General features: G+C 51.8%; 1 protein-coding gene across 1 annotated transcript in view; it reads left to right on the top strand.

The window, feature by feature from the left end:
* Positions 1-10,496: 10,496 nt before the first annotated feature.
* Cacng4 (calcium voltage-gated channel auxiliary subunit gamma 4) overlaps positions 10,497-15,599 on the top strand; it is a 59,954-nt gene continuing 54,851 nt past the window's right edge. The window contains exon 1 of the mRNA XM_034507855.2: positions 10,497-10,757. Coding sequence (XP_034363746.1) covers positions 10,538-10,757 — 220 coding nt within the window. The 5' untranslated portion in view covers positions 10,497-10,537. The remainder of the gene's footprint in view (positions 10,758-15,599) is intronic.

The raw sequence follows: 15,599 nt of genomic DNA on the forward strand, positions 1-15,599 counted from the left end.
CTGGGACTCCTTGACTAAGCTAGACTAGGTAGTTGGTTAGGATGTACTTCCTCCAACAAGGCCACACCTACTCCAACAGGAGCCACCCCCTCAACCTTCCCATTGCCCCACTGTGCACTTTGTCTACCTCCCAGCTCTCTTTTTTATAAGGACACTTGTCTTTGGATCTCAGGCCTCCCTGATGTGGGATGACCTAAAGATCATCTTAAAATTGTTTCTATCTGTAAAGACCTTTTTCTCCCTAAATGAGTTCACATTTGAAGATTCTGGGGTTTGAACATGGGTTTTTATTCTGAGAAATTCAATCCACCAATTGAGAAGATGATTGACTGAACCTCATAATCCCCTAATCACTGGGGAGTGGCCCAGAGCCAGGCACTTGTAAGCTCCAGGCAGGCTCACTGGTCAAGAGAAAAACCAAGGGTAATACAGAAAATAAACTCTGGCTTTTCACCCAGTATTCTGCATGGTATTGGTATCACCAACAGTTTTGAACGTCAGCTGTAATTCCACAGTTAGTCCCAGGTAGAACTCTTGGTGTGTATGACGGAGAAGAAAGGAACTGCATTTAAAAGCAGGTAAAGCATCCCGAAGATCAACATAACCAAGCCTCATGACCAGAGCTGCTTCTGTGTCTCTTCCTCCCAAGATGGAGAAGAGCAAAGGTACCATCTCCCAGTCAAGGCTCATTGCACAGCATCCAGGTCTTCCCTTCCTCCTACAGGTCTCCTGTGTAGTCATCCCTATGTATTCCCGAAACAACGATGGTTTCCACTTCTGGAAGAGGAAAGCCCATGAGAGATTATGATTAATACATATTTTGGCCAAGATTGATGTGACCTCTAACACTGGTGCTGGGGATGGGCCCCTCATACACACCTTGGCTCTAGGTAGGTTCCCCTATACTTTGTCACCCAGTGTTGAGGGAGGGAAGCCTGATTATCCACTTGGGCAAGCAGGTCCCAAGGGAAAGGTGGCTGTCCACTCAGCACACATTTGCCTTTCCAAGTTATACCTAGATTTAGGACTACAGCTTTCTCTCTGCCTGAGGCAGATGTCCACAGAGTGTCTGTCTCCTGAAGATGCTATCCCAGTCCTTGTCTCTGACCACTGTCTCTGTCCCACAAAGAGTCTGTATGCCTGTCCCCAATTTGGGTAGGGACTAGGTAAGTGACATTACAGGCAGACCAGCAGGAAAGTTTGTGAGGGGCTGAGAAGCTAGAACTCACCATGCAGGGACACCAGCTGGGCTTCCAGGGATGTTCAGGGGTGTGACCAGAATTGAAATCTCACAGGTAAGGTGAAGGCACTCACTTGGAGTGGAGTTTGACAACCAGACCTTCCTATCAAAGGGGAGTGTGGTACCCCAGCATTATGATCCCCCCATCCCCCTTTAGACAAATCCTTCGAGCAAGAGGTGTTCTATCCATACCCAGCCATTTGACCTAAGGCATATTGCTTGCTGTCTTCTGCTAGTCCTGTCTTGCAGGCTCTTCTTCCTGGGTTTTCTTTGTTCATCTCCCATGGGCCTCTTTGCTCATCCCCCATGGGCTCCCCTAAAAGCCACTTTTCTCTATGCTCTACTTGTCATGGTGTTCCAAGGCAGTTGAGTTAAAGAAGCAATTTTACATTATGGATATAGAAAGAGCAACCCCTCCTCCGCTTGCCTGGTCTGCATCCTTACTCACTCCCCTAGCCCCTCTCACTGGGCTCCAGCAGGCCTGTCCTCTCTTCTGGGGATCCACAGGACTAAACAGATCTCTCCTGGTACCCACAGCCCCAGGAATCAAGCACAGAGCCCAAGGCTCCCACTGAGAATCAAAAAAGGTGCTCTTGCTGAGATCGTTCTACATAAGGAGAAGCATGGCAAATGGCTTCCTCCATCTGTTTGGAGCAACCACCATGCAGTTCCACCACACTGGGACTTAGGGTTTTGTCCTTTTTTCCCCCATTTCCTTTTTGCCTCTTTTTTTTTTTTTTCCCCAAATATTTATGAAGAGATTTTCCATTTATCCTGGCGCATCTTCTCCACCGTGGGTGTCAGCTGGGAGGGCTCAGACAACAAACTCCAGAAGGTATTTTCCCCAAAGCAGCAGCTGCCTCTCTTGGCAAATGTAGTGAGAGGGGACTTTCCTGAGGACTGGCCGAAGCAGAACTGAGAGAAGTGGTAGGCTGGTTGTCCCATGGCCTCAGCCTGGGTTCCCTGGCTCTGCGGTTCCCTGGTGAACGGCACAGGTGGAAGGCACTGGGACAACTCAAGAGTGTTGGATATCTGGAACCTGACATCCCATAGTCCTAATGCCCTGTGCCAGCCAGGACCAGTACACTTTTGAGCACCCCCTGTCTCTCAGGACTTTGATAAAAAAAACCCGCCACTCTTCCAGAGAATCCCCCCACCAAGCTGTGGCTTGAATTTCCAATGGCTCATTTTCAGGGACTTTAGTGACAATTCCTAGGGGGAAACTTGGTAAAGAACATGCTGACTGGGTCTGGATCCCCAAATTCTCCTATGCCTGGGAGCCTTCCCTGCATGCAAGGTAGGGGACAGGCAGAAATACAGCAGCAGAGAAAGCATGCTCCATACTGGCAGCAGGAGTCGGCTGTGTAGCAGGGATGCAGGGTGGCAAGAAGAGGCTGGAAAAATTTCCCAGATTTTCCCCACCCTGACAGCTACCCCTCCCCCATGCTCGCCTGAAGACCCAGCTAGTCAAGTTAATTCTGGGAGCTTCCAGCCTTCTAGTCCCTGTCAATTACCTAGAGACCAAGACAGAGTGTGTGGGGTCACAGTAGACTCAGTTGAAAACCAAACACTTTCACTGAGAACCTAGCCTCAAAGGCATCATGGCCCCATGCCCTGGTTCTCATCCATATTCCCACATTAATCACTGGGAAGCTTCCAAATACATGATGCCAGGCCTTCTTCCAAATAGCCAGAATTCCAGAGAGAGGACCATATACTTTCAAAATTTCTCAAGCCATTGTCAAAGGCACCTGGGGTGGAAAATTATTGTACTCTAGGAAGAATGCGTACCCTGGAGACTCCTAGACTGGAATCTTAGCCTTGACCTAAAATAAGCCACTTAATTGCTCCCTGGAAGCTTCAGCAGCAGCATCTAGGAAACAAGGATAGCAGACCTTCCTCATGATGAGGAGCTCGACCCATAGGAACATTCACTGGACCTCAGCATCCCATCTCCTGGGACAAGGGATTATTAATAATGTACTGAGGAGTCTGGAGTAGCTGGCCAAGTCACTGGGCATAGTCACACCCGGTTCCAGCAAAGCACAAGCCATTATGATAGGTGGGTCACCTCTCCCACTTGCAGATACACGATGGGGCCCCACCCAGGTCTGGGCACAGACATAGGAAGTTTCTGCAGACACTGGGCAGTACTATCCACTAAGTGACGATACTCCCTTCAGAAACAAAACTCAGAGTGTTTCTCTTGGAATATCAAATGGCCTAGTAGGTAGCCAGTTCCTTCCCAGACTGACATGGAGTCCAGCAAGAGCAGAGACAGATTGTGGTGTCTAAGAACTCGGGCTGCTATGAGGCAAGGTGGGAAGGGGCTGAAATATACAGCAGTCATCCCAGGGGGGAGGTGCTTCTGGACAGACAAACCAGAAATGTCCCCAGGGATGTTGCATGGCACTTGAAGAATTTCCAAATATCTCGAATGCATGACTTGTTCACACAGGAAATTTTCTCTCCTGTTTTTGTTTGTGGTGTGTGTGCATGTGCGTGTCCACCTGAGTGTGTGTGTGTGTGTGTACTTACATGCCAAGCCCAGAGGTGCTTCTCTCCATTTTTATTTTTTATTTTTTTTTTTTTTTTTGAGACAGGGTCTCTCAATGAACCTGAAGGCTTGTGTGGTTTGCTAGACTGATGGGACAGCATCTTTTTGTCTCTGCCTCCAAGCATAAGGGTCATAGACGCCCATGATCACGCTTGGCTTTTACGTGAGTTCTGAGGCTCCAAACTCAAGTCTTCATGCACAGAAATCACTTTACTACCTGGGTCCATCCATCTCCTCTGCTCCATTGTTGTGTGGTGAGAGACAGTCTCACTCTGTTCACCAGGCTGGCGTGAAACCCGTTATGAAGCCTAGGTTCTTCTAAAGTTTGCAATAATCCTCCTGCCTCAGCTCCTGGGTTTTGAACTTACTTCATCATGCCTAGCAGGAAATATTGACTCTCATTACAAGCATCTATGGTTGCTGAGTTAACATTAGGCCACTCTGTGTGGGTCAGGCAGATACCTAACTGCTTAGTTTTGCTCTGGAGCCTTCATCTCCAGACCTCCGAACAGCTGTGTGCAAACAGCTGCCACCATGCCATTCACAGCTGGGAGAGCAAGTTCTCCATGAGTGCATGAGATAGGGTGCAACTCATGTTTCTCTTCTTCTGAGCCATGCATTGCCCCACCCTTCTGGACTGGAGGAAGAATTCCAATAACATTTTAGTGACTAAAAGCAATGACGTTAACTATGTGCCTGTCACCAAGGATATCCCCATCCATAGGTTCCCAGGAGACAATATGGACCACGGAGAAGGATTCATAGATGGCAACCAACATTTCTAGCATGGATAAACTAATGGGCAAAGGATGCTTGGGGTCTGGCAGTGCACCTGGTTGTTAGCAGAAGAGGGAGCTGAGTACTCCCTCTTAATTGCTAAGAGGTATTACCAAACAAGATAATAACTGTTCGTTCAGTATATATTTAAGACCAAATAAGTGTAGGCTCTAAGGCCAGACTGCTGAGTCTCAAAACCACACCATTTTTGGAAAGTCATTTGCTTGCCTCACTTTGCAAAATGAGGTTATAATAGAACCTGCACTGAAGAATTGGGAGTGGGGTGAATTAACGTGAGGCAATGCCTTTAAATCATTGGCACCGCTTACTAAACATTAGCTATTATCACTTCTGTCTGCTCCCCCTGGCCTCTACACCACACAGCCACCCAAGACAGGTTCTTGGGTTCCTTTTTAACAGAGCGGTTCACCCACTAGTTCGAGGCCACATAGTGCCAATGGCAAAGCATGACCAGAATCCCTGGCTAGCCTAAGTTGGATGACTTTCTTTTTCCACTTCCTCAAAGGGTCTCGGATAAGTATGGGAGACTCCAAGCTTTCCGATGACCAAGTGGGCGGGAACAGCAGATGGAGGGGAGAGAGTGCAAGCGTTCTGCCCATGTGGGTGATTCAGAAGGACGCCTGTAGCATAAAGCAAGCCCTCCCACTCTACAGCAAGATGGCTCTGAGAGGGTCAAGAGCATCCCACCTCCAGCCCCCAGCAGGAAGCTGAGAGCTGTGGGAGGCAGGGATGAAAAGGAAGGAGGGTTCAGGAGGCTAAGGGACCGGACCTTCCCCCAGAGCCAACCTTTCATTCGCAGCTGGCACTTGGCAGCAGAGTCTTGCGCTGCCCTCTCTCTCAGCTCCTTCACAGGGCTGTTATATTTTAGGAATTAAAGCTGTGCTCTGTAAAAGCACCAACGACACACGTTAGCTGAAGAATGTGCCTTCACTGGCTGCCCTCCCCACCTGCTGCTGATGCCCAGTGTTCAAAGGCTTCCTGTCTCTCAGTACCAACCCGTTTTTTCCTTAGAGTTGTCTCCACCTTTAAGAGTCAGCTCAGATTCAGAGGCTAGCTGAGGACAAAGGAACCTCTGGCCTGCTTGTCCTGTTGAGTGTTTTGAAAAGAATGTTCTCAGAATAACCATCTCGTTCTCCAGCGTGCTGGGCTGGAAGCTTTGGCCAAGATGGCCCTTCATATGAATACGCTCTTCAGCGGGGCTGGTACCAGAATGGTTTCTTGCTCGGGAGCTCACTCGGATGCAGCCCCTACCTAATGTGATTCCCTTAGAAAGCACAAAGCACACTGGTCTCGAATAAGAGAATAAGCCCACACAGGCTTCACTCACAGCTCACTGGTTCACTCTTTAACACCGACAGCAATGTGCTGGGTTCTCCTCCCACAGACAATGCCCAGGAGACAGCAACAGCCAGAGGCCAGCATTGTCTGGCGGGGGAGCCAAAGGGCTCTTCCATTACAGAGCTGATCTTCTGCCTTCTGCTCTGGCTAGCAACTGGGTAAAGAGAGGAAGGTGAACTCCTAAGCCCAGTGCTTTGAGCACTTGCCCTCAGCCCCACCTCTGCCTCCTCTGAAGCAAGGGGAGGAAATCAATAAAGTCCTAGATTCCACCCACACGTGACTTTAATAGTGTCTGAACTTGATTTCATCTAAAAGTATAAGAGGAGTGGAGAAGGGACCAGAGGAAGCAGAGTGGCCTCGGCACCCTCTGAGAAGTGGGGTGTAATGTTAATTATCAGAGCCTGCTTTAGAGAGAGCTATGTCCAGAGTTAGTTTACCCACATTCACATTGTTTAAAGAATGTGGATAAAGACATTCTCCCTTCTAAGATGAACTTATATGAGGCCACAAAGACCCCAAAAGACACCCACTAAATGCCCGCTTGCCTTCCCTCTGCACTGCAAGGGGCTGCCTCTGAGGCTTCTATCTTACAATGGTGGAGCTGAATAGAAAAGCTGTGTATCCAGTTCAAACAGGATCTCAGAGATAAGCAAATGAAATGGAATGGACTTGAATCCACAAAGCCAAGCGGCATTTTCTGGTCTGTGCTCTCCCTCGGAGGAACCTTCTGAAATAAGGAAGAATAGAGAGTCATTTTTTGCGACTTTGCATAATCTGACGGAGGGGGCATTCTTCTAGATGCTAAGCAGCCTCCGAGTAGATAAGCCTCCTCCACCCCCAGTCAAGCCCTAGAACATTCTGAGACTCATCCCTAACCTTTCGCCTATAAAAACTCAAAACCATTCTTTCTGTCTAGGTGCCTGAGATGCTGCCCAGGCTCCCTCAACAATCCCCCTCAGATAAGCCTGCTGAAATCACCACAACCATCTGCTTTGAGCATAGAGAAATGAGATATCACAAAACATAGCCACATAAAGGTCGGTCTTTCAGGAGGACAAAGGGAAACAAAGCCTTTAATAGAGGCTTTCAGAGACACCACCCACAGTGTCTGCATCCCTGATGGGTAGTGGGGCCTCTCCTCCTTCAGTTGCAGAGGTAGCCCAGCTCTGCCAGGCCAGTTTCCTTGGCATTCATTCTCTGACATGCATGTTATACAGCGCGAGCAGCCTAGTACTGAATTCTTCTCCCTCCTCACTAACTGCCTGACGTGGCCGCTGATCCTTGGATCTGAGACTGTGAAAATTTCACTCACAATGGTTCCATGTTCACAGCTGTGGAAAGTGAAAGATTTGAGGCAATTACCAAAAGAACTGATGAGGAAAGAACCACTCGGAATTGAGGGGAAACGATTCTGGAGAATGGTTTTAACTGATGGTCTCATGCCCTACCTTTTGACCATACAGGGCGGCAATAAAATATGAAGTCACTGTACAATTTGTCCTAGGTGGCTCCCTGGAAGGAACACCAAGTGTCCTAACTCTCTGGAGTAAGAATGGTTCAGAATCTTCTCCCAAGCAAGCATTGGATACATCCTTCTCTCGGGTCTGGAATCAACCCAGGGGACACTGAAAACTCTAGGGTCCCCAGGCAGCAAAACTCTGCCATTTAGAAGTCTTGGATCTAGCTGAGCAGAAATTTCCAGATTTCAGTTGTGCTAACCCAGGCATGATGAATGGCCTCAGACAGCCTTGAGTTTGCTCCAGCTTCTTCGCCGGCGGTCAAGTCCTTATTTGACTCCACGGTCTGCATCCACGTAAGCTCAGGTCCAAGTGTGGCTGCAAGTCGGGTGATCACCAACAGACAGGCAAACCAGCAAGCCCCCATCAGGGTCCTCTCAAAAGAACAGGAAGTAACAGCAGTCTCCAGGAGCCGAGCTGTGATCTGACCTTCTAGGATGAAGGCTTCAAGAAGCTTCTCCATTTCTCTTCACCTTGACTGTCCAGGTGTTCTAAGGTGTGGAGGGGCGATAGTGAGAACTCTCACAGAACGCCCTGTATGTGCCCATAACACGTTCTGTCTCCAAGAAAGAGAGAAGAAATGGCATTTGCCACTCATCCACAAATGGCTGCCCAGGACATGTGGGGCCAAGGCTGAGTCCTTCAAAGCAAATCTGAAAGGCAGACTAGAGAAGAATCTTTCTCCCAGGTGGTCACAGCACCTTGTGACCTTGTCCAAATCAATCTGCTCAGTACTCAAGATGGTAATGATCTCAAGCCCAGGTGCCATCATCTCTAGATCTCTCCAACACTCTCTGAGCCCCTCTGTGTGTGTGATACAAAAGTTGGTCCAACTTGCTTCCTAGAACTGAAGATGTCTGTCCTACCTCCTGTGTGACTCCGGAGTTGCTTGGTTGAAGGAGGGGATATTATCTCACAGTTAGCTAAGAAGGCATGAGGGGAAATCTACTCCCCAACACACACACACACACACACACACACACACACACACACGGAGATAAATTAGGTCAATGAGTTGGTTTCTTCCAAGATCCTAGGAGAAGGCTCTAATGTGAACAGGCCAGAGGATGCTTCTGTGTAACCCAGCAGCTGGCTAACTCAGATGTGGGTTTTCACATCTTGCTTCCTGGAACTCTTAGGACCATAGAGGTGCTTCTAGCTGTGGGGTGTGAGTGTGCGCCCTTCATCTCATTTTCTCAGAGAGCAGCGATAAGGACACCAGGTTTATTTGTGTTGGCCAGCTATTAAGGATTACCTTTGAAACAAAGACTTGATCCAAAAACTCGAAAATTGCCTCTCTCAGAGCACAGAACCTTGAGTTCATCTTGGAAGCTCCTGGAGAGGTGAGCAGCCTTGTCCTGAGCCAGGAGAAGCCATCAGATGCTTTTTGGTCCATTCAGTCATGTATCAGGCACCCACTGTGTATAGAATGCCAACCTAGATGACAGTGAATTTTTTTTTTTTTAAGAGAAGAAAAGCAATGACTCTTGTCCTTTGAAACTTTGAAAGGCAGAATAGACACGCCCAAAGGCAGAGGGAAAGGCCAGCAGCGCTGATTGGGAGAGTCAGCCTGGTCCTCACACTTTATTATTCTGTATTTTTTTCTATTTGTTTATATTCCCCTCTCCCCCAAAAAAGATAAATTTCCCAGGGCAAACATTTGCACATTGCTACCACACGTAGCTATATACATCCTAGACGAGGGGAGAGCACACACTCTCCAGAGAGGAAGAGCAGTGCTTCCAGGCTGGGGTCATTAATTTTCTCCGAGGAGAACTGGGAAGGAAAATTGCAAGGGCAGCAGCTTTCCATGTATCTCTTTCAATTTCCAGGGGTTCAGAATAGCAGTCCACAGGACAACCCTCAAGGATGCAACAGGAACATCGGTGTGAAGTAAAAAACCGCCTGCCTGGGCTCCCGGTGGGTTTCAGGACTCCTGCAGGGGAGGTGGTGGGGACTGGATGGTGAGGAAAGAGCCTAGCTCCAAAGAGCAAGGAGTGTATCCAGCTTGGGACCCTGCCAGCACCAAAGGCTATTAAGGGAAGAGGCCAGAGGGCCTGAGGCAGAGTCTGACAAGGTTAAGGGGAGGTTAGGCTGAAGAAAAGCCAACGGAAGAAAACATAAAGGTTCAGAGAAGGACAGGGAGAACAAACAGCTGGAGGTTACAAGACTCTAATACAGTTGCCGCGTTCCTGCCTCTACCAGCAATGGACTATAAGAAGTGTGACTGTAGCGTGTCACATCCTCAGTCCCCCTCCGAAGAAGTCTAGAGCTTCCCAGTGCCTGCTAGAACCCCTTGGCTGCTTGGGTTGGCGCAGAGGTGATCTTCGTCTGGCTTGGCCCATAAAGAATGTCTCTGCTCTGTGACCCACATCTGGGGCCTTTGGAAACCGGAGGACACATCCCTGCCTAGACCTTCCCAACCAGGTACAGGCACAAGGCCGTGGGGGAAGGAGGAAAGGGTACACAATCCCCATTCCACAGACTGCAGAATCCCGGGGACTAAGGAAGATCCTGGCTGTCCCGGGTTGGGAAGAGAGGAGACGCGGCTTCCCCGGGGTTCTTCCAGGGAACCAATCTTTCTTTCCCTCGGCTTCCTTCGCTCTAATAATGTGAATGAAGCCTGGGAGAGAACAGAGAGCGCGCGTGAGCGCAGGGAGGAGAGCGAGGGGAGGGAAAATCCCGGCCGGGGGAGAGCGAGCGCGGGGCCCGAGGCGGAGGGGCGGCGCCGAGAGAGCGCGCCGGGCGGCGGGCGGTGGGTGGAGGCGCGGAGGGCGCGGGCCGAGAGCGGAGGGGAGGGCGGGCCGAGAGGGAGGAGCCCCCGGCCGCCGCCGCCGCCGCCGCCAGCCCGCCCGGCGGCCCGCGTAGCCCGCGCAGCCCTCACTCGCCGCCGCGCCTCGGAGTTTGAGCCCCGCGCAGCCCGAGCGCAGGCACGCCCGGGGCGCGGGGTCGGAGCGCGCAGCGCGGCGCCGCCCCCCGGCCCTCGGCCCCCCAGCCCCTGGAGCCCCCGGAGCCGCGCGCCGAGGGAGGAGGGCGGGCGGGCGCGGCGGGCCGGGCCGGCGGGCGGCGGACTATGAGGCGCCCACCATGGTGCGATGCGACCGCGGGCTGCAGATGCTGCTGACCACGGCCGGAGCCTTCGCCGCCTTCTCGCTCATGGCCATCGCCATCGGCACCGACTACTGGCTGTACTCCAGCGCGCACATCTGCAACGGCACCAACCTGACCATGGACGACGGGCCCCCGCCCCGCCGCGCCCGCGGCGACCTCACCCATTCGGGACTGTGGCGGGTGTGTTGCATCGAAGGTACGACCCCTGCCCCCAGCGCACGCACATAACACGCACACATGCACACGCACACATGGTCCCAGGGAGTGGGCCGGGGGAGGGGTGGGCGCGGCGCTGGCTCCACGCGAGACACAAAGAACCTAAAGCCGGGAGGGTGGGTTCCCGAGTGGACACGGGCGCAGCAGCCTCGGGTCCCTCCAGGCTGGGGACCTCCCCAACACACGGATCCCACAAACTCTAGGCTCGCACGCGCACACCCCCTCGCGCACAGACACAATGAAACACACAGAAACTCACGCACGCGCGCGCAACCCGAGAGCAGAGCGATCCCCTGGGGCCTCGCCGGCGCCCCTGGGGGAGGTGGAGGCTGGCGTGGGGGCGGGAGGAGTCTAGGGTTGGGGGGAAAGCGGACGCGGGAGGAGGGGGAGGGGTTGCTTGGCAACCGGTGTCTGTGCGATTGCTATGGGAACTGGCCATCCTGGGGCGGGGCCGGCCGGGGGCGGGGAGCCCCGGGGCAGCTAGGCGCTTACTCCAAGCCCCCAACTGAAGGGGTAAGGGTGGGGTACAGGTTGGGCCCCAAGGGGACCTGGGGGGAGCCGGGTAGCTCCCTCCAGTCGGTCGCTCTTCTCGTGTTCCATGAGACCAAAGACTCACTCCTCCCTGCGCGATGGGGACAAGAGGGGAGCCACGCCGCGTCTCCCGTAACAGAAGCAGCAAGCCCTGGGTCGCTGTCGCTCAGCATGAAGTCGGCTATAGACCTCCGTAGGAAACACACTACGGGGCGTAGAGTCAACAGCGGACCAAGAGTGGGCTGGGAGGGGCGTGGTCGCTGTCAGGCAAGGCGGGGCTCTGTGGCCCCCCCTACGAAGCAGAGATTTGAGAGGTGTGCTACAGTTGAAATGCTTCTAGAGATCGGGATTGGGTCCCTTGGACTGTAGGGACAGCTTCTAGGAGCTAGAGGCAGAAACCTCCGACCCCGGAAATGCATTAGGCTTCTTAGCCCTCCTGGCGCCCTCATGCCCAACTGTGAAACTCAAACTAACAGGTGTCTACGAAGGGGAGGTCTGGTTCTGCCTGGTTGTATACTCAGATCCTCAGATCGGCTGCTTGGTCTTGGCTCTGGGACTGGGGACAGGACAGGGGAGCTGGCGATCATTGCTTTAATTTTTCAAAAAGCCTTGCGTAGTGTTTCCTCTTTCTTTCCTTGTTACTCTTTCCCTTGTGTGCATTCCGCCCTTGGGTGGTTGAGGAAATTCTTCTCTCCTCTCCTCCCTTCAGCTACTCAAGTGTGGTGGGATGCAAACAGGAGGTTGGGACCAGCTCTTAGGAAGATAGCACTTCCTGGCTGCGTTTTGAATCATCTGAAAGGAGGCATTGTGAGGTTTTACCTAGCGATGTCCCCCACTGTCCCTGCCAGAGCCTGGACTCCTGTCCATCTATGTCCCCCAATTCCGACTTCCATATCGGGGCTGCTTCTGCACTTCGGACCTGTATTCGGTTTGTAGATGACAGAGGTGTGAGATCAATAGTTAAGGGGGAAAGCATGCCTCACAAAGGAAGTGGTGGGCCCACGATGACACCTCTCCTTTTCTTCTGGGAAAAAAAAAACCGTAATTTTTGGGTATGCAGTTGTTCAGATCGTGAACACCTACACTTCTCAACTGGAGAATGTACCCACGTCACTACCTGCCACCGCACCTGAGTTAGATAGACAGAGAGCAAGGTCTGCAGAGCTGCATTCTACCTTGCAGGCTCCACTGGATGCCATGTGTGGTACAGGGAATCGTGCCACCTCCCACCCCCACCCCAAGAAACCCATGAGCTAGGACCTTCCCGTTTCCCAAGGGAAACTTGAGCACAGGCAAGCCTGGCTTGCATGGCGACTCCAATGCCTTCTTTATTAATCCCTCATCCTAATTAGGATTGAAGCTGCACTTAGCATCTTGCCAGCTGCCTCGAGCCGTTTGAACTCACTGTTCATCAAGAGAGCCCCGAGCTGATCAGGGCAGCTGGCTCGCCTGGCAGAGGGAGCCATCTGGGGGACTTCATGGAAAGAACTGGGCTGCCTCTGTTATTCCCCCAAAGCTTGGGGGTGGGGGGGCAGTTTCTGAGGGATGAGCAGGCTGTACCTACTGAGTGTACCAGGACCAGAGCATCCCCCTGAGACCCAGAGCTGTGAGAGTTAGTTCAAGATTCCTTGTACAATGCTCAAATCCATAACTGGGCGGGAACTGCCAGCTTTTCTCATAACACAGCATGGAGGCCGACAGCTCCCAGAGCCACCCGATGCTTCCTGTGATGCCAGCCAGCACGTGGCCAGGGGCTGAGACTAGGACAGGACAGTTAACCTAGGGCCACTCCCTAGGGACTTCAAGAAGTGTTTTGGAGGGTTGCTCCTACTTTGTTAGCTTTTGTGGGTAAAAAGGTACAATTTCTTCCTGTTTTCTAGCAACCCCACAAACACATAAGCATGACATCTGCACCCCCATGCACATGACATCTGCACACACACATGACATCCGAACACACAAATGACGCCTGCACCCCACAAAATGAGATCTGCACCTCGTGCACACACACACATGACATCTGCACCCCCCACACACATACACATGACATCTTCATCGACACACACACATGACATCTCCCCCTTATACACATGACATCTGCACCCCCCCACACATGACATCTGCACACACACACATGACACCTGCACACACCCCCACTCACACATACACGCATGGCATCTAAATTAAGAGGTGGAGTTGAAAAGAGGAAACCTTTGGCTAAAACGGACTACTGCAGCAGTCAAGGAATAGATGTCTCAGGTGCAGCTCTGGGAGTAGGATGGGTTTGCTGGCAGCTCACAAACAGCCAGTTCCATTTCCTGAACATTCCCTGTCCCTGTTAGACCTGGCGAGCCCAACCCTTTATCCTAAGGTGTCCACAGAGACACCTGACGGGCACAACTGCTGTGCCCAGCTTTAGCAGAGCTGACCTCGCCAGCTTCCCTCCACCCACCTGGCTCTCCACTGGACAAATGTCAGAAGTCTCGGATGCACAGTGCTCCCCTGCAGGTTCACATCGCCCTTTGAGGTACTGCCCTTACCCACATGTGCAGGCAAGAGAGAACAGTTCCGGGACTTGCCCAGAGACACCCAGGCAGGAAGCAGCCGGCTAGGTTTGAGCCTCTATCACTACCAAGCTCTTCCTGCCATGTTACCCTGCCCTTTCTCCAGAAGCTTCTGGGCTGCCATTAAAAATAGAGCCATGTGTTTGGCTACTCAGAAGAGCCCAGCTCTAAGGTTGGGTGGTTGGCAGGAAGACATTTGGAAGCAAAGATGTACGACCCGTACACATTGCATAGCACAGTCTTCTCCCTCACTGTGTGTCTGTCTCTCCATCTCTCTACTTGCAGCTTCATTGCTCTCCTTCTATTATGTTCTGGACTAGTGTGTCCCCACCAGTCACTCTTCCACCCTCCCCAACCTATCCTCACCCCATTATGCAGCTTTTTGTCTATCTCTGGACAAGGCTGGGGATGGACACGGGGAGAACTGAAGTCATTTCTGTCCTAGGCATCATCAATGAATGTTTGGTTTCTTGTCGTTTTGGAATGCGGAAGATGTAGACACCGAGAGACTGAAGTACCGTTTGGACACAGAGGGGAAAGAAGTCCCTGGGCACAGTAAGCAGAAGCATAGAACTATATGCCAAGGCTCCACACAAACCATGAACCACAAAGTGCACACAGGCTCCTGAGGCCCAGACCCCTAAGAGACCCTGAGCTACAAGGTTGAGCCTGAACCACATACTTCCCTCCCTTGCCCGTCTACCATGTCACCCATAGATGAAGCCGCCTCCAGCACACTCACGACTCTGTCAGAACCTTAACAAGACAGTCTTGACACCAGGGGGTGTCTTTTATGTCTCTTTTGTGCCGGCTGAGGGCTGGGCACTGGAAGGAGAAGACATAAAGTTCTAGAACGTAAGGAGTAAAGATAGGCAAATCCGTAATCACAGTCACCTCCCTCGGCTGGCCAGGGTCTTTGTCACTAGTGTCCCCAACCTTCATTCCCACAGTGACACACAGATTAAAAATACATATTTCTTAGCCCTGTAGCCTGCGGTCGAGAGGGGAGCAGCTAAGTAGGGTATCTGCTCCAGAGGATCCAGCTAGCCTAAGCTCTATCCTAAGCCCATAGGTGGGAGGGGTGTGTATTCTTCATACACAGTTCTTTCATGGTTGGTGAGATGGAAGCAGGTTTTCACACCACACTCTGGAATGAGCCAGACCACTCAGAAACGCTGGGGATAAAGAATAGTTTTTCCACGGCAGCTGCAAAGCCCCAAATTGTGCTGGGACCATTGCCTCTTAGTTTGTTTTTCTGTATCTTGCACTAACCTAGAGACAGCCCACCCAGTCTGGCTAAGGTGGGTAGTAGTAGCCAGAGCAGGCCCTCCATTCTTACTGCTTTGAGGTGCCACCTTCTAATCCCATGGCCCCTTGGTGTTGATAATAGTCACCATTTACCATAGACGTGTATAGGTGGGTGTAGTCACCAACTACACTTACAGGTAATATATTAATTCTCTGTCTTTTAGAGGTAGGGAAGCTGAGGTTCAAGATGGGCGGAGCTCCTGTGTCAGGGTTGCCTTTCCCAGCCCACGTCAGCTTCAGTGTGGGCACTGCGCTTTCCAGCAGCTATAGATTCCTTTATGTAAACCACTGAGGCTTGGGGAAGGGCAGCTGAGGGGCAGTTTTGCCGTATCTGCTGACCCAAAAGAATGATTAAAGATGTGAGAGGCTGGCCATTTAAACAGTAGGCTTTCTCGTCCCACAGTTCTGGAGGTCAAAGA

The sequence above is a fragment of the Arvicanthis niloticus genome, chromosome 6, assembly GCF_011762505.2.
Source record: "Arvicanthis niloticus isolate mArvNil1 chromosome 6, mArvNil1.pat.X, whole genome shotgun sequence".
Taxonomy (NCBI): Eukaryota; Metazoa; Chordata; class Mammalia; order Rodentia; family Muridae; genus Arvicanthis; species Arvicanthis niloticus.